This window comes from Thamnophis sirtalis, unplaced genomic scaffold (assembly GCF_051295495.1).
Source record: "Thamnophis sirtalis isolate CommonGarterSnake01/CBP01778 unplaced genomic scaffold, rThaSir2_p1.2 scaffold_4, whole genome shotgun sequence".
Classification (NCBI taxonomy): domain Eukaryota; kingdom Metazoa; phylum Chordata; class Lepidosauria; order Squamata; family Natricidae; genus Thamnophis; species Thamnophis sirtalis.
In genome coordinates, this window is record NW_028261384.1 from 98,523,484 (window position 1) to 98,547,318 (window position 23,835).

General features: G+C 37.3%; 1 protein-coding gene across 1 annotated transcript in view; it reads left to right on the forward strand.

Annotated features, from left to right (window-relative positions):
* The first annotated feature begins 15,665 nt into the window (after positions 1-15,665).
* The window catches only part of KCNH4 (potassium voltage-gated channel subfamily H member 4), a 61,007-nt gene continuing 52,837 nt past the window's right edge, over positions 15,666-23,835 (forward strand). The window contains exon 1 of the mRNA XM_087713532.1: positions 15,666-15,741. Coding sequence (XP_087569658.1) covers positions 15,666-15,741 — 76 coding nt within the window. The remainder of the gene's footprint in view (positions 15,742-23,835) is intronic.

Genomic DNA, 23,835 nt, shown 5'->3' on the forward strand with positions numbered 1-23,835 from the left:
TAATACCAACAACAGGAATAACATTAAAGGAGGATATGGCTGAAGGCGCCGGTGTTCCTTATACTACTTGGAGGACCCTGAACAGGTTGACAGTTGGAATGCCTCAATGTAAAACGAATATGCTGAAGTGAAAGCTCTTACCGGATAACAGCACACTATAAGTATAATCTTTAGTGTCATTGTACAAAATAAATACAATGAAATTGGTTAAGTGAATGTAAAGAGATCTAGAGCCTTGCTCATCTGCTGATATGTTGACTACTCTCAGAAACATGTACCAATAATGAATTAATTTTGGCCAATGACAAAGGAAAGAAGATGTTATATCTAGAGTTATATCTAGATACAGAAGAAGGAGAAATAAAAGAGAGGGAGAGGAGGAGGAGAACAGGAAGAGGAGGAGTACTGGATATCTAAATTTTGCAGTCCAGATATGGCAGCCCTACCTTGAAAACTAAAATGAAGTGCAAATGGTTGCATAGAATATAGGGGATAATTGGTTAACTTTCCTAGATATTACTCTATTTTCCCCATTTCCCAGGTTCCAAACTAGATGTGCTTAGGATTGCAACAAGCTAGAAATGCTACAACTAAGTGGAGAAAAGATAACATTTCTTCCTCAATGGTTTATTAGATCTTAGTTTTCTTTTTAATTTTATTTCTTAGTTGTGTTGGAATTAAAATAAGGTCCAGTTCCAATCCAGGAGAAAGATGCTGAAATTAAATGGAGGCAGGCTGCAGGAAAAAAAGGTCTCTGTTTATTTGGTAGCCAGAAATGTCAGTGACAGCAGAATGTTTCTGGGGTAACTGACAAAATGGTATTGAGAGTAGGTGGGCTTTTATACATTCTTTGGGGCTTTGTGATCATGTACAAGAATGTGTCCTTTAATATTTTAATGGCTATTGCCACATTCCTATAGGGTCATGTAGGGGTCATGGCTGGCTCTACAGGCAAAAGGAGAAATGTACATCCTAGGTGTTTTGTTTGTCTGAACTAATCTTGTCAGCTTTGGCTCCTGGCCTATTGTGTTGCTTATTTGGAGTTTCTGGTTGCTCTTTGCTTATGAATAGAGTGGCCCAGTTTTTCTAAATGGATACAAAAAATCCATTCGAAAAGACTAGTCTCTTCATGCTTCAGCTTGAGACTGTTTTTCTATAGCAGGAAGATTGAGGCTGCTTTCTGCCTTTGAAAATGGCTCTCCTCTGAGATAAGGGAAGAAGAGAGGGATAGGAGAGAAGGTAAGGGAGGGAAAGAGGAGAAGAGAAATGAGGAATGGTAAGGGAAGGAGGAGAAGGAGAAGGGGAAGTAGAGAAGAGACGGATGACAGAGGGAAGAAAGGAGATAGGGAGGGGAGGAGAGAGGGAGAAGAAAGTGATGGATAAGGTACAAATAAAGTGTATGGAGAGCAGAAGAGCCAATAATTGTTTTTTGGGGAGTTGATGGTAAGACGAATTGATGTAAACATTTAATAATATAATACAATGTTGGTTATGTAATAGTATACATGTGGTTATATGTTATGAAAATGAAAAAAAAATAAAAAACTTTATATAAAAAAGAAAAAGAAAATGGCTCTCCTCTTTCGGAGGAAATATTCTATTCTGCCTCTTTTTAATATGAAGAATAAATAATATTTTACTCTGGGGAGGGGGGCTTCCTACAGTTTCATTGGTTGCATTTGCACAGCCAATCCCATTAAACAAACATGTTGCACAAACTGAACTATTAGTGAATGATCCAAATCCAGATCATTGGGTTAATTCAATAAACTGTGGTTAACTAAACTCAGGATTAGAGTGTCATGAGTATATAACACACGTGGGATTTCTCCTGTCAATGTTTTTTAGATACAAAGAACATAAAAGCTGACATAAATAGTAGAAAGTAAAAGAAGCAAAGAAAAGAAAAAGAAAAAAATGTGAAAAGAAAAAATAAAGTGAAACAGAAAGAAGCTTCAGATCTATGCAACAAATACAGCATAAGCATAATTACAAAATTATCTCTCAATCTGATTAGAAAAAAAATTACAAAAATCTTTTCACTAGCTAGTTATCTATTTATCAAAGCCGCAAATAAATGCATTTTCCCATTTCATGCAAAAAAATCTCTAAAAGCCTTCCAGTCAGTCATAAATGTCGATACTGTTTTGTTCTCTGATCAAAGAAGTTAATTTACCATCTCCACAAATTCCATCATCTTCACCAATTATTCCTCTATTGTGAGAGCTTTCCTCTTTCAACCTTGCCCACTTCTTCAAAAGGACACTTTAAACCTTCTTGGGATGGTGGTATTGTGTTCTTTCTTGTCCTCTGGGGCCATCAGTTCCAGTGTGCAAAAGACTGGATAGCCACTAGATGTTGGTGCTTTGCATTTATTTCTGCTCTCAACTAGGGGTAGTTGGGAGCAAATTCCCAATACATCACAAGGAAAGCATTAGAAGGTGAAGAAGTTCTAGTATAGTACTAGCAGAAAGTTTAAGAATTGAGTTCTTGGGTAGAGCTCTCAGACTATAACTTTCCACTAAACTTTCCACTATAACTTTCCACTAAAGGCAACATGTGAAAAAAGATGGAAGAAAAGAGCAGGTTTGTATGGCGAGAGTTCTGCAAGAATAAACACAAATGGAAGGTGGAAAGATTTACAAATGCCTACAATGGAAGATCGGAAGTGAAGCTGGTGGAATAGATTTTGACAAATTTTATTTCTACTGGGAAACCCATTTTTGGACTTTCTGTGAGAAACTGAAAGAAATGAAAACTTGATTTTGGGATTTGTTGCTTAGAATTGCTTGAGTGGATAGAAATAATATAGACAAATGTTAATCTTAAAGCATTTAATTCAAACATCCAGTTGACATTGCAGCAAGATCGGATGCAAGGAGCAGGTCTCCATGGATCCGCACCAAGTTCTCCCCATTGGAGGGCACTAAAAGGAGCTAAAGCCACTCTATAGGGGTGGCGAAGAAAAGAGGAGTGCTTTGCACGTCACGGAGAGTCACAACTCTCCCATTTGGCCCCACTCTCCCACTTCTTCCCGACCATGCACAATGAGGAGAAGAGGCAGACATCATGACTGCCATGAAGCTGGGACAGCTAAGGCAACAAAAAAAGTGCAGGAGTGGTATAGATGAACTGTGTGAGATGATTTATTTTTTACCTAGAACCCAACCCTAAAAGGGGGGGAAATCTAAGAAAAGAACCTCTTAGAATTATCTGTTAAAGCAATGAACAATTACTTAAAGAAAAATCCCAGACCCAAAAGAAAGGAACAAAGGAGATAAAAGAGAAAAACTTTTAAAACAGAAAATTGGACTTTTGAACTGGGTATGTGTTGTTTTGGAAATACATTTTAAAATTCTTGAGAAAAATCTAGACTGAATAGTAAAGATGTAGATAGAGACAACAATCTCTAGAAGTATGGGAGGCAAGCCAAAAAAACAAAAACAAATAAGAATTGAATTGAATTAAAATGAACAAGAGATGATGGATAGAAAGTTATGCCTTTTAATGTAATGGTGGTCTGACTAAAAGCTAGAATAGAGGTAGAAATAAGAATGCACACTTTTATATAATAGAATAAAAGCATTAGCTAGGTGGAAAGATTAGAGGTTGAAAGATGGTATTATTATGTATGTTTAAGTAATATTGTGATTGGCATTAGAATGGTATATTGTAACATTGAACAACTAAATAATGAAGTATTATATGTCAATACAAACACATGTATCAATACTTGGACTAGGACCCTCACAGCTTCAACCTTAAACTGTCTACCATGAACCTCACCCCTTTTCTAAGAGGTCCATAAAGGAGGCATGCATAAGAGAACCAGCGTGCCTACCATCCCTGTCCTACTGTCCCCATTTATTTGTATTCATTTCCTTTGTTCATGTCCATGTTCATATGTATACCTGCTTTCTTGTATATGTTTGACAAACTAATAAATAAATAAAATAAATGAATAGTATTGGTGGCCTGACTAAAAGCTTGAATAGAGGTAGAAATAAGAAATAGGGGGAATATTAGTATAAACACTTTTATATAATAGAATAAAAGCATTAGCTAGGTGGAAAGATTAGAGGTTGAAAGATTGCACTACTATGTACGTTCAAACAATATTGTGATTGGCATTAGAATGGCACATCAAAACACTGAACAATAATGAAAGATTATATCTTAGTACAAACATGTGTATTACCACTAGGATTACATAAGTTTGAATAATGGACAAATATTATTAATATCATTATTGTTATTTGTATCAAAATAAATGACATCCAGATGCCACACTGTTCATGTATTAATGTATGTACGTACGTATGTACGTACGTATGTATGTATGTATGTATGTATATATATCAGCTTCGCTGATAACAGATAAGAGCCTGTGGCCCAATGGCTAAGAAGTCTGCCTAGTATATAATATAGCCCAGGTTCAAATCCCAGTAAGGGTATGGCTAGCTGATGAGAGCTAAATAGCTTGAAATAGATCTATACTAGTCTCCCTTTATTTATTTATCAGCACAAATACAACAAAAATGTAACAAAAAGGCAACAGTAAAAATATTGGGTTTCTGCCTGGATGGTCTCTTGTGACGAGCCGATAGACAGAGAATGGAAGTAGTGATCTTCCTCCCATATTTGGGCATACCAGGGGTTGTAAAAGAAATATATATATATATATATATATATATATATATATATATATATATATATATATATATATATATATATATATATATATATATATATATATATATATATATATAACAAATATACTATATATATATATATATATATATATATATATATATATATATATATATATATATATATATATATATATATATATATATATATATATATATATATATATATATTGTTATATTTATATAACAAATATACTATATATTTATATATATATAATATATACTATATATATATAGTGTCACAACCCCTGGTATGCCCAAATAAGGGAGGAAGCTCACTGCTTCCATTCTCTGTCTATCGGCTCGTCGCAAGAGACCATCCAGGCAGAAACCCAATATTTTTACTGTTGCCTTTGTTACATTTGTGTTGTATTTGTGCTGATAAATAAATAAAGGGAGACTAGTATAGATCTATTTCAAGCTATTTAGCTCTCATCAGCTAGCCATACCCTTACTGGGATTCGAACCTGGGCTGTATTACATATTAGGCAGATGTGTTAACCACTAACCACTCATATATATGAGTTTAATGCATACACACACATACATAGTAAGCCCAATCAAGCTTTTGACCACATGCACTAAAATAAACCCTCTCCAAAAATATTGCGATACAGCAGCAGCCATGAGGTGACCATGCTCGCTATGTCCTGCACCTCAAAAATACACACACACCAAAGAAAGTTGGAAGTCATTCCTTTTCTCATTTTCCTCTTTCTTGCTTGCACTTGCACTTTCTTGAGCTTTTTCTTTTTTTCAAATCTTTTTTCTGTTTATTACTCTTTTAACTTTTTATTTTTTTCTGAAAATCAATTATATATATTATATATATATATATATATATATATATATATATATATATATATATATATATATATATATATATATATATATATATATATATATATATTATACAGTAAGGATATGGCTAGCTGATGAGAGCTAAATAGCTTGAAATAGATCTATACTAGTCTTCCTTTATTTATTTATCAGCACAAATAAAAAAAAAACATATATATATATATATATATATATATATATATATATATATATATATATAAAGAATAAATACAAGTAGATTTTCTTTTTTTGTGAGAATGAATTTCACAGAGATGAAAGGAAATAAAAACTTTGAGAAGAGAGTCACAAAAGCTGAATCCTTCCTCTCGCTATACAATTTCTCAGTTTTAATAGTACTTTTGCAAAACTGTTCATCTGATTTATGCAATAACCCTTTTACTAAAAAAAAACAAACAATCAAGCAGCTGTCCAAAATAGTGAATTTGTTCACAATAAAAGTGAGTTTGGATGAAATAGATGAACAGGAACATTGAAATATAATTACAACAGAAACATTGAGAAGAAGTTCCATGGAGAAGTAAATCCTGGGCAGAGTATACAGCAGTTTGAGTGTAACTACTTGTGACAAAGTAAAAATAAAAATCCTGGGCTTTTTTATGTTCCAGGTAGGCTATGGTTTGTAACCCATTTATAGTTTTGAATATCACATGAATGCAACTCTTTCAGGATCTAATTTTTGGTATCAGGGTTGCTTTTTCTCATTTAAAAATTTGAAGCTAGAGAAACTGATGATATTGATGAATTAAGCCTTGATTTGTTTAACGGTGGTTTAATAAATTACAGTTTTCTGAGTTCATGTGCCATAATTTACAATATACAGCGACTGGTGTTATAAACATATAAAACATATTAAGCCAGAATCAAATGAACCCTATTATGGCTTATCCCAATGCATAAAGAGATGTATGCTTTTAAGATTCCTATTTTTGTTAGGGGGATTTGACTATTTCATTCTTAATATCCATTTGAAGTTGAAAACTGTAAGACTCTTGGGTGATGCATTCTCCCCAAAGTAATTTTGGGGTCTCTCAGTTCTCTGAAGAACCATGTGCCTCTGTGGAAGTATGCTGATGCCACGTGTCAGACTGGGAAAAAGGAAAGGGCATGACTAGCTTCTTGGTCTGTGTTTTTGAGGCAATTAGTCTAATGGGGCCATGCTTACGAATGCAGCCTGTCTCATTATCTCTGGCTAGCCTACAGCTTCTTTTGTAGGTTTCTAAGTGGTTGCTTGGTTCTGCAGACAGTTGTAGGTTTTGTTGGTTGAAGAAAAATGACAAAGCAGGTAGAGACCCTTGTCTCTAAGAGACCATAGACAAAAAGGTTATTTAGCTTCTCCTCCCCCCCCCCTTGACCCCTATCTTGATGAATGGTTGGGAAGATTTTACTTTGGGAGTGGGAGGGGGGAGAGGACATAAACGGGAACAATGTGGTTGCACATAACCTGAGCTTATAAAACGGCATCTTCTTCCAGCATTTGATTAGAGCTTTGTCCTGGAAGGTTACATCAGAAGCCCTCTTGTGGCCTTGAAGAAACCAAGACTATGATGAACCACAATATTAAGGTAACAGTTGTGCCTCTTTCTAATTGGCCAAAATGTACAAGGAGAGCTTTGTGTTGGCTTTTAAAAAGCAATTGAAGAGAGATGCAAACTGAAAAACCTTTCAAACAGGGTTAATTTAGAAAGGAATGGAAAATAATTGACCAATCTGATGTTACTATACAACTTGAAATTAAATCTTTATGTTGAAAATACTTTCTTCAGTAGGCTTGGGCTTATATAGGAGATTGCAGTCTTGCTGATTGTATAGAATGTGCAGTAAACAGAAGAATCTAGAAGACTCAAGTGTTTGAATCAATTTAAAATTGATACAGTGGAGAATATTAAACTTGTACTATGCTTAGAAATAGCCAATTTCTCTTTGTGGCTCTTGATTTCTATCAAACTCTCATTTCTGGATTGCATCAGAGCACTAAGAAGAGTATGAAGAAGAAAAGCAATAATATTATTGCTGTTCAGATTAATTTAGAGAGTTTAGATAGAAGAAATGTCCACAATGGATAAATGCAGGTTGAAGATGTTGATGTTAACCTTGGATTAAATGGATGAGGAAGCCGAATCAATCAGCAAAGACATTATGGGGGACAACGACCTTGATCGGGAATTCGCTGGGAAGCAGAAAAATTGAAATTGTCCTACGTGAAGAAACAGTGCTGAGAAAACAACCAAAGGGACAGCAGCAAATATGTTTGAATAGGGTAAGTAAGAGATGGAAGATGGAAAAAGCAACCGTAAGAATAGTTTTTCTTGATCTGGGCAAAAATATATATCTGGATTAAAAGAACGTACTGAATAATTTAAGTACCGCTGGTACATTCAATATCAGATTTTACACGAAGCCATCCGAAAAAGAAGCTGCAAGTAAATGACTGCAAAGACCTTATGGACTTTTTGTGTAAAATAGAAAAAAGATGAAGTTATAATTTATGGTTTTAACAATTAGGATATATTGTAGAAAGAAAAGATTTATGTTGTAAGAGAAACAGATACATTTTTGACTGTATGTATAACTGTTGTAAAGAAGATTGGAACCTACTTCTGTATATCTTTTTTCTTCCTATTTTTCTTTTACTTTTTCATTTCTTATACTTTTACCCTCACCTTTATTTCCTTTCTTCTCTTTTTCTTACTTTATATTCATCTGAAGTTTTTATCTTTCTTTTTTTAAAAAAATTATATATAAATAGTTTAAAATGGAGTGGTGAGTTAAAGCACCTTTGATGCAGAGAAAGTTTACAAGTTACCAGTAGGTTTGCTAGTTTCAAAAAATAAATGATTAAGTTACATGTGTATGGCATAAATTGATGAAATTATGCATGATTCCAGGAAATGACTGAGAGTTTCTTTTTTTCTCCTTCTAGCCACTGGCTTAAATCACTAAGAGGGGATCACACAAATCGATGGGGGCTATTGACAACCACTAGTGTTGCCATTTATATGTAATCACTGAAGGATATGACTCAAAACACTTTGTGCTGGAGAATGCAAACTGGAGGTTATTACAGATTTTCGCCTCCTACTCATGAGCTTGAGGCTTTAGGCATCTCATTAGCCATTACACAAAATGGTCATGGTGCTCCAATTCATGAAATTAGTCTCAATAGGGAATTTCTACCCAGTATCAAGGAGGAAAGGTTTATATTCCCATGTCTCTGACTAGTTACTGCACCTGCATTTTGAAACCTCAATTATTCTGCATATAAAATGCAAAAGAAAATGGCTTAGTTCCCAGAACATACTTATGGCTAACCTGCCCATGATTCGTTCAATCATCCCAATTCTCTGGGTTCACACTGCATAAAATAACCCAGTGGCTCCTTTGCATAATACACCTGTTCTAACCCTGATCATAGAATTGGGAAGCAGCAAGTTATGTGAGATACCTTGAGGCTTGAAAAGAAGTCATTAGTGCAAGGACACCCATATCAAGTAGTTAAAGTCTCTTCCTTTTTAAAATTCATTAATATTAGAATAACAAAAAGGCCCAAATAGTTATTAATCCAGATATTTTTTCTGTTCCCCCTCCCCAATTCCTCCTATTTAGAAGTATCTCTTTGTTACAATCTGAATGCATATTAATTTAACCAAGGTAAGGATAATTGAAACGTTGGCTGGGATTACAGTGCAGCATATCTGGAGGGCAACCTTATTACAATCCTGCATTCTCTGGATTCCTTGGTGAATTCTTAAATTTCTTTGTCAGAATTCATTTCAGCTTCTTGGGGAAAATGGTATGCTTTAGCATAGAATGGGTTCATATGCAATATACTGCATCACAAACTAGCCAATCGTCTTTTTATGTCAGCAAAGCTGGTCTGAATGACAAATTCAGACCACTTTGGTCTGGTTTAGTGCAATGTTTGTCAACCTTGGAAAATTCAAAATGTATGGACTTTAATTCCCAGATTGTTCAGTTATTTAGTTCTAGGACTGAAGTCCGCAAATCTTAAAAGTTGCTAAAGCTAATGAAGCACTAATTTAGTGGACTGTGTGAACTCACAAAAACAGATTAACAGATTAACTACCTGACTAAAACTTCTATTAAGTCTTTAATAATAAGTTGCTATAATTGCTCTTTGATAGCCTAAATGGATCATAAAAGGAAAACAAAGGCTTGCAAAATTTTCTAATGGTGTTTGTGGAGAAGAATGATTCAAAGAACACAAATGTAAACCAGGCATATTATGGCTTTCGTATGATTCTGTGGTTTTATTTTAAGTTGCCCAGAGATGTGCAAGTGAGAGTACTGAAAATTGATAGTTAGATAACTAAACAAATAAAAATAAAATAAGTACTGTGGGTGGAGTAGAACAATGGTCACCAACCAGTGGTCCATGGATCACTGATGGTCTGCACGAAAATTTTGGTGGTCCGCAGAAAACTTATTTGCATTTTTTATATTGCATTAAATATTTGTCTTTTTAAGAAAATCATATTAGTGGTCTGTGGGTTTTAAAATTATGAATTTAGTGGTCCCTAAGGTCCAAAAGGTTAGTGAGTATAAGTTGTTTGTGTTATTGGATAGAAACTGAGTTCTGAGAAAATGAATGAGAGTATCCGGAAGGAGAGCAAGGATGCCAGACATTCTGACCATTATATGACCTAATGATTGTTACTGCAACACCGCCAGGATTATATAGCAGTCAATGGGGAAACCAGGCTCACTAAATGACTGAATGAGTCACTTAACTTCAGTGATTCACTTAACAACTGTAACAAAAAGGTCATAAAATGGAGCAAAATTAACTTAACTGCCCTGCTTAGCAACAGAAATTTTAGACTGAATTGTGGTCGTAAGTTGAGGACTACCTGTATATCTGGAAAACACTAAAAAAAACACCTATTCTGAATTTTTAATTTACAATTTAATTGCTTTGAAAAGCTTATTTATTTCTAGTCACTCAGGCCATTCAAGAGTTTAATCAGATATGTAACATATTACAATGAAAATAGTTTGCACATCTGACTAGTTACAGATTTAGTTCTATGTATAATAAAACTATTATTTTCAATTCTGAATGGCCATTGGCATTTCTGTCTAGATCTCCAAATGACTTGATTGCTTTTTCTGCATTCTCTCTTCACATTTTCACATTATCACTTTGTATAACCTAGTGGAAAAATATTTTCCTATAGGTCAGATTCAACACTTCCCTAGTGGTTTCATTATCCCGATTCTCTGGGGTACAGCATGGAACTATAAAATCCTACTTTCAAACACATCCACAGTCAAGAAAGCACCCGTTATTGCTTTGTGACATAATTTTAGTCCTTTGGTTCATAATTTAACTCCACATTTTACCTTCCATAAATGTATTTTATCCATTTTTCCATGATGAGAATAGACTTCACTCGGGTCTATTACATCTTCTTCTTTTTCTTAATTTCACAAGTCACATAACAAATCTATTTTTATTTCGTTCATTTGCTAATTCACATTCTTTTTCATTTATTACCCATGTTTTAAATCTCAATTTTTCATAAAGGAAATCATGAGATGGACCTATGTACCTTGGCCTCTTAATGCCATCCTAGCTTTGATCGATCAATCAAGGGTTTTGCACAAGGTTTCTTTTAATAAGAGAAGGCTAGCAGACTTGTTACATTTATGCCATTTGCAATATTCTCTGCTAAAAGCAAGAACAATATTTCCTGTTTATTTGGGACAATATGCCATCAACACAACAGGGGCCCCAGTTTAGCTCAAGGATGCTCGTGCTAGAGTCCCTAATTTAGAAACTACTTGGCAAAATATATATTTATATATATATATATATATATATATATATATATATATATATATATATATATATATATATATATATATATATATATATATATATATATATATATATATATATATATATATATATATATATATATATATATATATATATATATATACACACACAAACATACATCCAGGAGACATCAAATCCAATTCTCTCCCCTTACCTCCAAACTCCCGCAGACTATTTTCTTCTTCATGGCCAGTATCTTACCTATTAGGCAGAGTGAGGTAGTCAATCATTTTCAATATCATGAACAAGAAGCAAATGGCTAGCTATTCCTTTTATTATTAAAGAATTATTAGAGATGTATATAGGATTTTTCTGCCTCAGGGGCCCCGTGACCTGTCCCAGATGCTATTCAGAGCTGATCATAATATCTCAGACTACTCAAGTTACTTTTTAAACTTAAATCTCAGATCACTCTCTCTGCAATGGTGGGATTCAAATTTTTTTACTAACAGTTCTATGGGTGTGGCTTGGTGGGCATGGTTTGGGAGGTGTGGCAGGGGAAGGACACTGTAAAATCTCCATTCCCTCCCGACTCCAGGGGAAGGTTACTGCAAAATCCCCATTTCCTCCTGATTAGTTGGGACTCAGGAGGCAGAACATAAATGGGGGTGGGGCCAGTCAGAGGTGGTATTTACCGGTTCTACCCAAAATTTCCGCTACCAGTTCTCCAGAACTGGTCAGAACCTGCTGAATACCACCTCTGTCTCTCTGTCTCTGAATTCAACTCTAATGATGGTAAAATAATATAACCATTTGCTCACTTGCTATTTAGTACAAAATCAGCAGCTGGCTTCAAACTAATGGTATAGAAGCAAGTCTATTTCAGACAACAAAATGTCTTGGGTCAATGCTCAGTTAAAACTGATGGCTGTGATGTGACATCTCTCTGCAGCTTTTTTTTTAAAGTTATTTTGAAGAGAGTTCAATAAGTTTTTCCCACCTAGTAAACTAAATATGCCTTTCTTACCCTCTCTATTAAATTTCCTTACATCTTTGGTATCTATCCTGTTCATTGATTCCTGCCCATTCATAGCCTTTCAGTTTTTTTGGTCACACATTGTAGCCAGCCACAATGTACTACTTTCTTTCTAACAGTGTAATTTTTGAACCCACCCACTGTAACTTATTCAGAGAAAAAAACATACTTTAAATTAAACCGTGGTTAAATAGTGTGAGCCCAATTTATATTTTTAATTATATTCATGAATGTCATTCCAGGAGAACCTTGGTGATGTAATCAACACAACAGGATATATATTTTAAGGCAGAAACTGGGAAGTTCCTTGATTTGTTAACCATTTGTCTGATATTAAGTTACATCTTTCATCAGGTTTCATAATAGCGAGGCATGCTGGGACATATAATTCTGGAGTATTGCACTTTCTCTAACTTTGATCTATCCTTAAAATGTGCTCACTTAGATCATGTCTTTACAGGTTCAGAGAGCCACCTCAGTTCTCCTGCTCTTGCTGCTGCTGTGCTCCTTTGCCGGGGCCAAACGAGCCCTGCCAGACTGTTGCTGGCAAAAAAGCTGTTCATGCCGCATCTTTGATCTGCTCCATGGGATGGGCAACCATGCCGCCGGCATCCTGACCATCGGCAAGCGTAGCAGTGCCATGACCACCAAGGGCTTCCAGAACCGTCTCTACCGCCTTTTGCATGGCTCAGAAAACCAGGCTGCTGGGATTCTCACAATGGGCAAGAGAGCGACTGGTCTCCCCTTGCCCCTCAATAAGAATGCACCCAGTATCTCCCACCCCGTATGCTGCAGAGCCTGACCCAGTCATGGGCTGCCTGACTCCCCGGAAGACCAGTGCCGTAAATCCCATTTACAAAGAAATCAGAAAATAAGGAAACCCTTTTCAAGAGTTTGCACGAGTCCTTCCTGCTTTCTCTCATCACTGCTGTTGGCTGCTATTTTACACCAGCCAGGTGCTAGGTGCTGTCCAAAGATAGCAGCCGTGCAGTTTGTTCATTTTGTAAATAGCTCTTTCATTTATCTGTCACCACATTCTCTTCCAAATAAAGCCTCTTGTGTTTAATAACTGCTTTGTCCAAAGATCTGTGTGAATTCAACCCAGAACGTTTGATGGATCAACCAAAAACCAGCTTTCTATGTCTCAAACTCTTTTATACAGAAAGCAGGATATACAAGACTAGAAATCGTTTTTCTCTCCTGCTGCTCAGAGCCACAACCACCTCTGAATAGGAAAGCTCATATTATCTTTCAATACTGAGAGAGATGCATTGCTGCCAATTGCCTATAAAGCTACCAAATAAACCTTCACCAAGCCAAACATCCAGGCAGGATTTCCTTGTTAATCACAAATGTTAACCCAGCATGAACAACCACCTCAATATCTACCAGCCGTAGTTCATGCTAAGGTTTTTAAAGCTATGTTAAAAGGGCAAATTGCAGTTATCTCTGTGCTCCCAAACTGTTTGAACTCTGCTGATCTATTTCTACAGTAACTGCTTCTGCCTAAGACTGCCTGACCAGGAGATCAGTTGCTTTTTTATGATTTCATGGGGTTGGCAGTTGTTGGCAGCCAGAGGGCAGTGTTGGCAAAGAAAGCTTGGCTACTCCAAATGTCTTTGTGTGCTAGATTCTTTTGTGTGCTGACAGATGTTTGATTGACCATCTCGGCAGTCTGATCTGGAATTTATAATTCAAACTATGTAAGAAATGGTTGTGGTTAATACAAAGTTGGTTCAAGAACACTTTTCTTATTTGGGGCTTTTTTGTTGTGCAGAATCCTAGCCCAAATGAAGCTAACTTTGATGTAATCTAAATAGTTCTGCTTTGAATGATAGAATAGCATAATAGAAGGTTCTTTTCTTTTTCACTTTTTACAAATTGAGCAATAGTTGGTTTCTAGCCAGCATTAAATACAGTTCAGCCCAATAACATCCTCTATGCCGACAGCAGCCACCACAATCCCTAGATTCATTAGGGCAAGCAGTCAATTATATTGTTGTTGAATTGAACTATTGGCAGTTTGATACTGTATTTGCATGGGGTTCTCAACCAATTTGATAAGAGTCTTTGGACTAATTTAATGAAGGGAAGATGGGAAACCCAAACCCAGAGGGATAGAGAGGAATGCAAATACTTGAAAAAGACACATTTGAAATAGGAAATCCTCTAAATGGTCAGTTTTGAGTTTTCCTAAAGGAGAATTAGATTTGGGTTAAAAAGTGATGCAGTGATTGTGTTTAAACTGGGTTTAGGCTTCAGCATTCAGTGAGGCCCTCCTTCTATAGCATAAACCAATGACAAAGTCTGAATTTTCACACAACAAATAAAACCAAAATATTATGGAATGTGTATGTAAATATAACACGCCTGTGTAACATGTGTAACATACTGAGTTCCAGACTCCAATTTTAGAAAAAAGAAAAGAGAAACATTTCTTAGTTGTGGCACAATTTTGGTTGTGAAAATTCAGCACCAGAACTTATTATCCTTCTGTTTCCTGAAATTACAAGTAAGAATGGGACTTAACTTACATTCTTTGATAGGTGATGGGTGAGTATGTGGTTGTGATCACAGACCAAATAGGTCACATATAAACCTAAAAAGTATATTGTCACAACATGAAGTTTAACTTCTTTTTTTGGTAGTGTGTGAATTCAGCCCCTTGTTTTAGTTTATCTTGAAATCTCAGAAAAAGGATTAATTCAGTAGCCAGGTTAAGTCTACTATAGTCGGTGGTTCCATTGTTATACATGTGTCTCTTGTTTCTATTTTACCGTAACACTTTCTCTGTTTTTTTTCAAGAAAGAAGAAATCCTCTGGATTAATGATACCCGCTCTTTATAATTGCGAGTCAAGGCCATTCCGCCCAAGGTGTTTCCACGTTGTTTGCACGCTGTGCACTGAACTAAGCGCTTGAGATGTCGCTCGTAAGAACCCGCGCGAGGTAGAGTAGGCGCTGAAATCTGGGCGGGATCCCTCTGGATCCCTCCCCAGCCCTGTCGTCCGCGCCAGCCCGCTAATTGCACGGCTGGGATTAGAAGGGAGGGAAATGACAGCCGGGAGGGAGTGAGAGAGGCGGTGAGCTCCCAGGCAGCTGTTTCGCCTCGCCGTTCCCTTCGCGCCAGCTCAGTCGGGACATTGCGCGTCCTCCCCGCCCCATCTTGCGCTCCTTCTCCGCGGCTGCATTTGGACTCTCGCCGCTGGCCAGCGGACCCCGCGGGGGTAGCGGGGCGCCGATGGTGGTGCCCCCGCCGCGATGCCGGTGATGAAAGGCTTGCTAGCCCCACAGAATACCTTCTTGGACAACATCGCCAACAGGTTCGACGGGACACGTAAGTGACCTCTGGATCTCCCCTTCAGTGGGAAGAGAGCCCGTCGGCCAGGGTTGTATTTTGGAGGGTTGGCGGAAGAGCTCTGCGGCACCGCCCTGGTCCCTCACGGAGTTCACTGGAGGTATCGGGGCAAACTCTTGGATTTCTCGTCCCCGTCCTTTCCTCCGCACCCAGATAGCTTCCTCTCCCTTCTCTCGCACGCCATCCTTACACTTGGTTGGAAAGTTAAAACTCCACTTGAGAAGGAAGGAGGCAGGCAGGTGGGGATGCGAGACCGCCTCACCTGAACGTTCCCCCTCCCCGTCTCTTTGAGCGCGGAGAGGAAAGAGATTTTTAGGATCATGGGGGGGATGTACGATGTATGTGCCCAACCCCAGGAACAATGACCGGCTCCCCGTGCCGTTTCTTCCCGCGCCCTCCCGTCCCGCTTTGTGCGCCGTCTCTTTCTGCGCCCGTTTCCCCCCCGCCCGATTCCCCGCTCCCGAGTTAACAAAGAACCGATAAACCCTCTTTGTCTTTATCCGAGCGGCAACCTGAGACACTCTCTCCCGTCCCTCCCCCATCCCGGGAAAAGGTCGATATTTTCGGGGGCGGGTATGTCTCAGCAGCTGTAGGAACAATTCCTCCCTGGCCCCCAATTTTGGCTGTTCAGATGAACTGATGAACTCCTTCCTTCGGCTTTTCAGACTGACATTTTTAGGAGTCAAGCATTGAACACTGGGAGTTATTTACCTGCGCTCTTCTTTAAACTATGCTTGTTTAGATATGTGAAAGGAGACCGAAATAATGGTAAAAAAAGTCTTTTTTAGACAACCCTAGTTTGGGGAGGGGAGAGGGAACATTTTAATCTTTTTTCCCCACCCCATGAGGAATCACTCCAAATCTGTCTTTCAGTAAAGCAGTTGAGCCACTGGCTAACTTCCAAAATTCGGTGTAAAAAGGGAGCTGGTATATTCAGTCCAAAGTGGGATAAGTCATCTTATTGAGTTTGGGATGGAGTGAGGGATTCTGCCCCAAAATATTGCTCTGAGGTCACTCCTACTCTTTTCAAACCCAGGAAATGTGGTTCTGTGCAGGAGAGTGCCTCTGAGTATGTGCAAAGTAGCTTTTCTTTCCTGGTAGATGATGCAATCAATCTATCAACTAATGATGGAATTAAAAATACTTTCCCCCTCCTTCTCTGTCATTGCAATATGTTAGATAGTAATTTCTCTTTGGGATGCGGGGGGGGGGGGAGATAACGGGTTGGAGGCACGGACAGACGGACCGTTCACCTCTTTTTGATAAAGCACCTGGCACATAGATTGTGAAACCACAGTCCAAAGCTGCAGAGGGAAGAGGGCAATCTGTCAATGAGGGCGCACAACTTGCACACATCTTTTGTTTTAAAAACTTTTCAACTTATTATTCTGTAATTTTTGACTCTAAAGAACTTTTTGTTCTTTGAATTTCAAGAGACTCTGATTTGGAGTTTCTAGTTGTTGTTAAGCATATCAAAATCTGTATCTAAACTCTGTCACATTTCACACTATAGTATTGCTGCACAATTCCTGCTAAAAGAAAGTGGCATAATGAGGATGCAGTAAGATATTATTAGATTTTGGTTTAATAGTGATATGGGATGTCATGTGTCAGATGGTGACGGACATTTTATTCACTTATTTACATTACTGGGGTAAGGCTACACAGAGGAAAGTCGGTTGCTTCTTTTGCTGAGTGGGAGCAAACGAGGCTGGCCCTTATCAGCCTTTGCCTTGAGACATAGATTTCTTTGAAGGACAGTGCCAAGCCCACAATAAGCCACCAGATATCTTGGCTGCAATACTGTAATGCCATCAAAACAGAATGTGGCAGATCCCATTCAGTGGAAGCATCAGGAGATTCCCCACTCCCAAACCAGTGGTGGGATTCAAATAATGTAGCAATCGGTTCTCTGCCCTAATGATTTCTTCCAATAACCAATTCACCAAAGTGCTCAGAAAGTTAACTGGTTCTCCTGAAGTGGTGCAAACAGGCTGAATCCCAACACTGCCCCAAACAATATAATTTCAGAAGGGGCAATAGATTTAATTTACAAGGAAGTAGTTGGGCTGGACTTACTAGTTTATGGATGGAGCATTGAAAGATTGGGTTCTGCTTTTTTGTTAAAAAAAAGTTGATTGATAGAAAGATCCTCCCTTCTTCTCACTTTCATTTTTATTTTTTATTTATTTATACCCTGTGTTTATTATTTTTACAAATAACTCAAGATGGCAAACATATCCAAAACATCTCCCTCCTCCTAGTTTCCCCATATTAACAACTCTATAAGTAAGGCAGACTGGCATAAGAGAGAGAGAGTAACCAGTCCAAAATCACCCTCCTGGCTTTCATGCTAATGCAGGACTTGAACTCATGATCTCCTACTTTCTAGCCTGATGCCTTAAACACCGGGCCATACTGGCATTCTATCAAGTACTTCCATCTTGATATTAGTATCAAATATTGGCAGGAATGGATAAGTGGAGAAACAAGCAAGGATTCAGCCAGTTTGCATCACTTCGGGAGAACCAGTTGTTAACTTTCTGAGCAGTTTGATGAACTGGTTGTTAGAAGAAATTATAGGGTAGAGAACAGGTTGTTAAATCATTTGAATCCCACCACTGGGAAACAAGGTCTATCAATGGAAACCACATGTTCATGAAATCCTTCCATCCCTCAAGAAAAATGATTTGCACCTGTTTTCCTGTCCTTGGTGGGACAAGTAACGATGCATATAATCTACTGATCAGGAATTGCCATCCATATAGAACATCAGTCCATGAAAATCTGAACCCTTTTTTTCTGATTCCAGATTGTCTAACCATTGCATGATTCTAGCTTTCAGGAAAAAATTAACTAATGGAACTTCCCAGAAATGTTGTGTGTAGTTAAAAGGCTGATTATGCATTCCAAAACCTCGGACCTCACTAACAAATACTTGGTACGTGAATTAAAGGTAGGAAATGGTACATGATACATTTTATATAGGATCCTTGGCATGAAGCTGCTTTCTCTTCCACTACAGTATCAATAAACCCCAGTGTATTTATTTATACATAATTACATCCAAGCAATTCCTATCGGACACTGTTTCCTGTGTCAGCCTCAGTCTTTCAATCCATGATTCAGTACATTATTATTTCTTAGAAAAATATTTTTAATGATGATAAGTGCACTAAACTTCTTTTTCCTTTTAGTCTAAATGAAAATAAGAATTATAAAACTCAATGGAACTCTTAAATGTATTTATGCTTGCTTGATTAGATTATATAATGCTGGCAAGTTCTTTTATAATTTTGATGATCCATGTTTAAATACCAGTGAATTATTTGGGCTACCCATATTTTCTATCTTCATGTTTAGGGATTATCTTTCTGAAAATGAAAACTAAACTTTTAAATTACTGTCCACAGTATGAAGATTACAGTTTACACTACAATTATTAGAATGGTTCATTAGAACTGTGTCATTAGAATTTAGACCTTCAATCTCTTAATAATATGTTGGTCCTTATTTTAGGCCAACATATTTGGGTTACAAATCTGGATCATATTCCTTGCATACCATCTAGTGGTGATCCAGATTTCTGTAGTCCAGATATAATACTTTAAGATGTCTTTAGTAACTAGAGTACAAACCCTTTATCATAACAGCACTTCTGGAATCAGCATGCTCTGGTTGAATTGTTTCCAGTTTTTCTTTTTCTCACATTATGTTTTCTAGATTTTATTTTCCAGGCAGTCCAGCAATTGTATTTCCCCCTTTTCTCCTGAAAATATATATCCAAACTGATAAATTATTGACATCAATTAGTTTATTGTACTTGAACACAACCCCAAGAAAATGCTTATATGGAAAGGCTTGGTTAGATCAATGTATATCAAGTTTCATTAACTGAAACAATTTACCAAGACTCCATCCTTAAAAATGATCCGGAGAATTATACCTCCACTAAATAAGTAAACTTCTTATTCCATAAGTGGTATAAGAAGTAACATATCCAGGACATACAGAATCTTTGCTCAGAGGGGGGAAAAGTGAAGTATAAATCAATAGCACCTTGCCTATATGCAAAGCTAATTTTTATTCACATTCATTAGCAGTAACACAATCTGTATTTCTCTGTATTTCATGCAACATGAGGAATTATTAGGCAATCCCTGACATCAAAGACTGGTTTTACACTAAAATTAAGCTAAATTTAAAAAAAATAAACCTTAGGTATAAAAATGTAAGGATTGAAATTACGTCATATGAAAGTTCTGCCTCATTATTCTAGATAGATTTGTGTGGGGTGTAATAAATAAACTTAATTTTACATGCTCTATAAATGGTCTTCTTTTCTTATTTTATACCCATACATTCCTAGTTTTGGACATTGGTTTAAATTAAGTGTAGTTTAGTGTCTTTTCTCTCCCATCCTTTCAACCTGCTTTGCCTAGGTGGAAAGATGGGAATAGAAAAGAAAGGTGTAGTAATCATGCATGGTTTAAAAGAAACAACTAAAATGCCATATTGTGGTTAGAGGATTTTCACTTAAGAGGATTCTGATGGTGTGGATTGGGCTGCGGTGTGAGGGGAGGATTTAAATGCTTTCAAAAAGATCAATGAAAACTAATTCAGCATTTTATTATGGAGACTAACTTGGAAATGCTTCTCTCAGCAAAGGTATCTGGATATCCTCACTCCTATCACCAAATCCTGCATTTTATCATAATCCATCTCTTTGTTCTTCACTAAACCCCAATAATCTGGTGCAAATAGGTGAAAAAGAGGTATTATAATTAAATTTTGTAGAAAAGCATGCACGTCATGGTAACATACCTAGAACTGGTCACAGATGTTTGGTCAAAAATGCACTGCACAATTAGGGAAATTCAGAGGAACCCAGATTCCTATCAAATAAGAAAATGAGAGCAAATATGTAAGCTGACATTGTCAGTGACTCTGTCTCAGTTCAACTTGGTTATTATGGAAAGGTAGGGGAGGGGGTCTTGAGTTGCCAAACAAAAGCCAGAATATTATTTTTTTTTAAATGCAAACAGAGTCTCATAGCTTGGTCAGTTCCTAAATGCACTTTGAAAGGTTATTGTGTGCCTTCTTGCCTTATGGTGCAAGAAAAGTTGCGTATGTACTCAAATATACTCACTTTATATATTTTCATATGACTCTTGCATTTGAAAATGGGGTCAGACAAGTATGGGACTAAAAGCTCAGACGGCGATCTAAGCAAATATCTTTTCATGGTTAGGAACACAGAAATCAATAATGAAGAGTAATGCTGGTAAGTATAAAATATTTGCCATCATACTTCTACAGTGAGAGCTTCTTGGTTATATAAGGTTAGTCCTAAACTTTGGAACTAAGCCAGGAATCCTGTATTTCTGTTTAGATTATGAAAAGGTTAATGTTTAATGAATTAGAGTAAAGGTAGAATAAGACTCTTCATTCCTATATCCAACTTATTCATTTTGGTTAAAGCAAAACATGATGGGATGGTTAAATTGTTTAAACCGACTCTTCACATGCACTGTAATTGGGAAGCTTTTTCAAGGATCAGGCATGGCTGCTGCATATTGAGAGATTAATATTCGTTTCACAGAGTCTGTGAAATTCATTCATCCTGAGGCTCAATTGCTTAGGATTTTCAATTCACAAATTTCATTCCCTCCGACGTGAATGGCTGTTGTTGGATTATCTCCCATCACAGAAATGCCGTGTCCTAATGACCTAACAAGTGTTATGCTGGTATCTAAATACATATGACTCCTGTTTTTGGCAAGCTCCCTCTGTCTCAGTTTGTCCATTAGAACCACAGGGATCTTAAAAAGAGATGCAAAGTAAATAAATACAATACTGGATCTGAGTTATCAAAGTTGGAAAAACAAATAAAAAAACAAAAACATCCAGATTCCACAAAGCTCTTCATCACACAGAATGGAAAGATTTCAGAACCATAGAAGTATAAGCATGGAGAAGGGAGCTATTGCTCACACATTTGACCAAAGATTTTGCATTTCGCGAAAAAACATCATCCATTCTGCCCTCTGATGCCATTGCTGAAGCTTAGCAGATCAAGTCTTCTAGTGGGGAGATTATCTGAAAAGGGTAATAACTCAGCATTAGGGTATTTACTTCCATGCAAAATGTTCCTGGTTCAAACCATGGTCTTTCCAGATATATCTGGAAAAGATTGTGTTCTAAAACACTGAAATTGCTATAAATGTGTGCAAACATGATTATCTCACGTGTGCATAATTATTACTTGGCTAGGTTCTGCATAATATTTCTCAATCTCAGCAACTTTGAGAAGTGCAGACCTCAATTCCCAGAATTCACCAACTATTCTTTCCTGGCTGAGGAATTTTGGTGGTTGAAGCTCACACATCTTAATGAGGTTGAGAAACACTGATGTTGAATTTGTGATCATCGAGAAACCTTCTGCAGAGGTTTCCTACTCTCATCATGCTCTACTCCTTTTATACATGTATATTATGTCACACTGCATGTACACAATGACAGAGTTTCTGTTGCAGGGCTGCTTTTGACATTCTGTCTTCTTTTACCCTGCTGAGGTCACCGTTTTCACATGTATTATTGCTAAATCAGATATCTAAAGTTCTATCTTTTCATGAAATAAAGAATATCAGTATGATATAGACCAGGGGTGTCACACTCACGGAGTGTTTAGATCTGGCCTGCAGGGCCACCCTGGAAACAGCAGCCTGTGGTGCCTCTGCCAGCAAAAACGGAGCTCCTGCGATCCATTTTCACTTGCAGAGGGTTGCAGGATGCTGTTGCAGCCAAAAATGGAGCTCATGAGAGCCATGATTGGCCCTCCCAAGCTTCATTTTACTGACAGAGGGTCACAGGAAGCCATCACAGCCAAAAATGGAGCTCAGGAGCCTGGTTTCGCTGGCAGAGCTCTCGTGCCTCTGACTGTCAAACTGGCCTTTGGACCTCTGCCCCCTAGCCCCCCAAGGTCAAACACAACCCTGATGCGGCCCTCAACAAAATCAAGTTTGACACATATAGAAAGTTTCCTCTAATCAAGTTAGTTGATCTGGGTTTTTTTTCATTTTCTCAAACATTACACCCTGTATGCCAAACATTATTGGTCTCTGTGTTCTATATAGAAATTTTATTTATTTATTTATTTATTTATTTATTTATTTATTTATTTATTTATTTATTTATTTATTTATTTATTTGTCTTGTATGCCGCCCACTGCCGGAGGACTCCGGGCGGCTCACAAAAGACAAGGGAAAGGGGGAAAACGAGACAAAGACAACATATTAAAAACAAAACCAACATTCACAATTTCCGTGGAGGTAAATGCTTCTCAGCCTCCCCCCCCCCAGCCTGCTGGAACAGCCAGGACTTGGTGGCTTTGTGGAAGGCTGGGAGGGTAGTAAGGGTCCGGATCTCAACAGGGAGGCATAGACCTAAGGCCAACTAAAATGAAGATATTTCACTTATAAATTCATCCATTCTATCTCTCATCCTCATTCTTCCACTCAATATTCACCAATAGATAAACTCTAAGAAGTTTTCTGTGCTTTCCTTTGATACAAGATTATCAAATATAAAGGGAAAAACTTGCGCCTTAACAATGTACAAGTCTATTACCAATTCTACAAATCCGAAGCATAAAACAGTATTTTAGTGTGTGGGAATTATTGTTTTAAGGGCTGGCAGTGATATCTCATCCCTGAGAGGAAGCTGAATACAGTTTCTTATTTGCTATCCTACTTCATTATTACAGCTGAAAATGCAAACTGAACAAAGAATTAGAACTTGAACAGACTCGTCATGGTAAAATAATTTTTGATTGTTCCCAAATAATATTTCCCAGACCACTGGGAGAACTCCAGTAGTTAGTTATTCAGCCTGAAAGTTCATTAGGGTTCTCTTGAATGCAGAGCTTATTGGCTGCAGTTCTTGTACTTACACAGGAAGCCAGTCTTTCAGTGTGGAGAGAGAGCGAAAGAGCGAGAGAATGGAAGCATAGTGTTCAGGACCATGGAGAGTGCATATTTTAATACGCAACCATTTAAGCATCCCCCTAATCC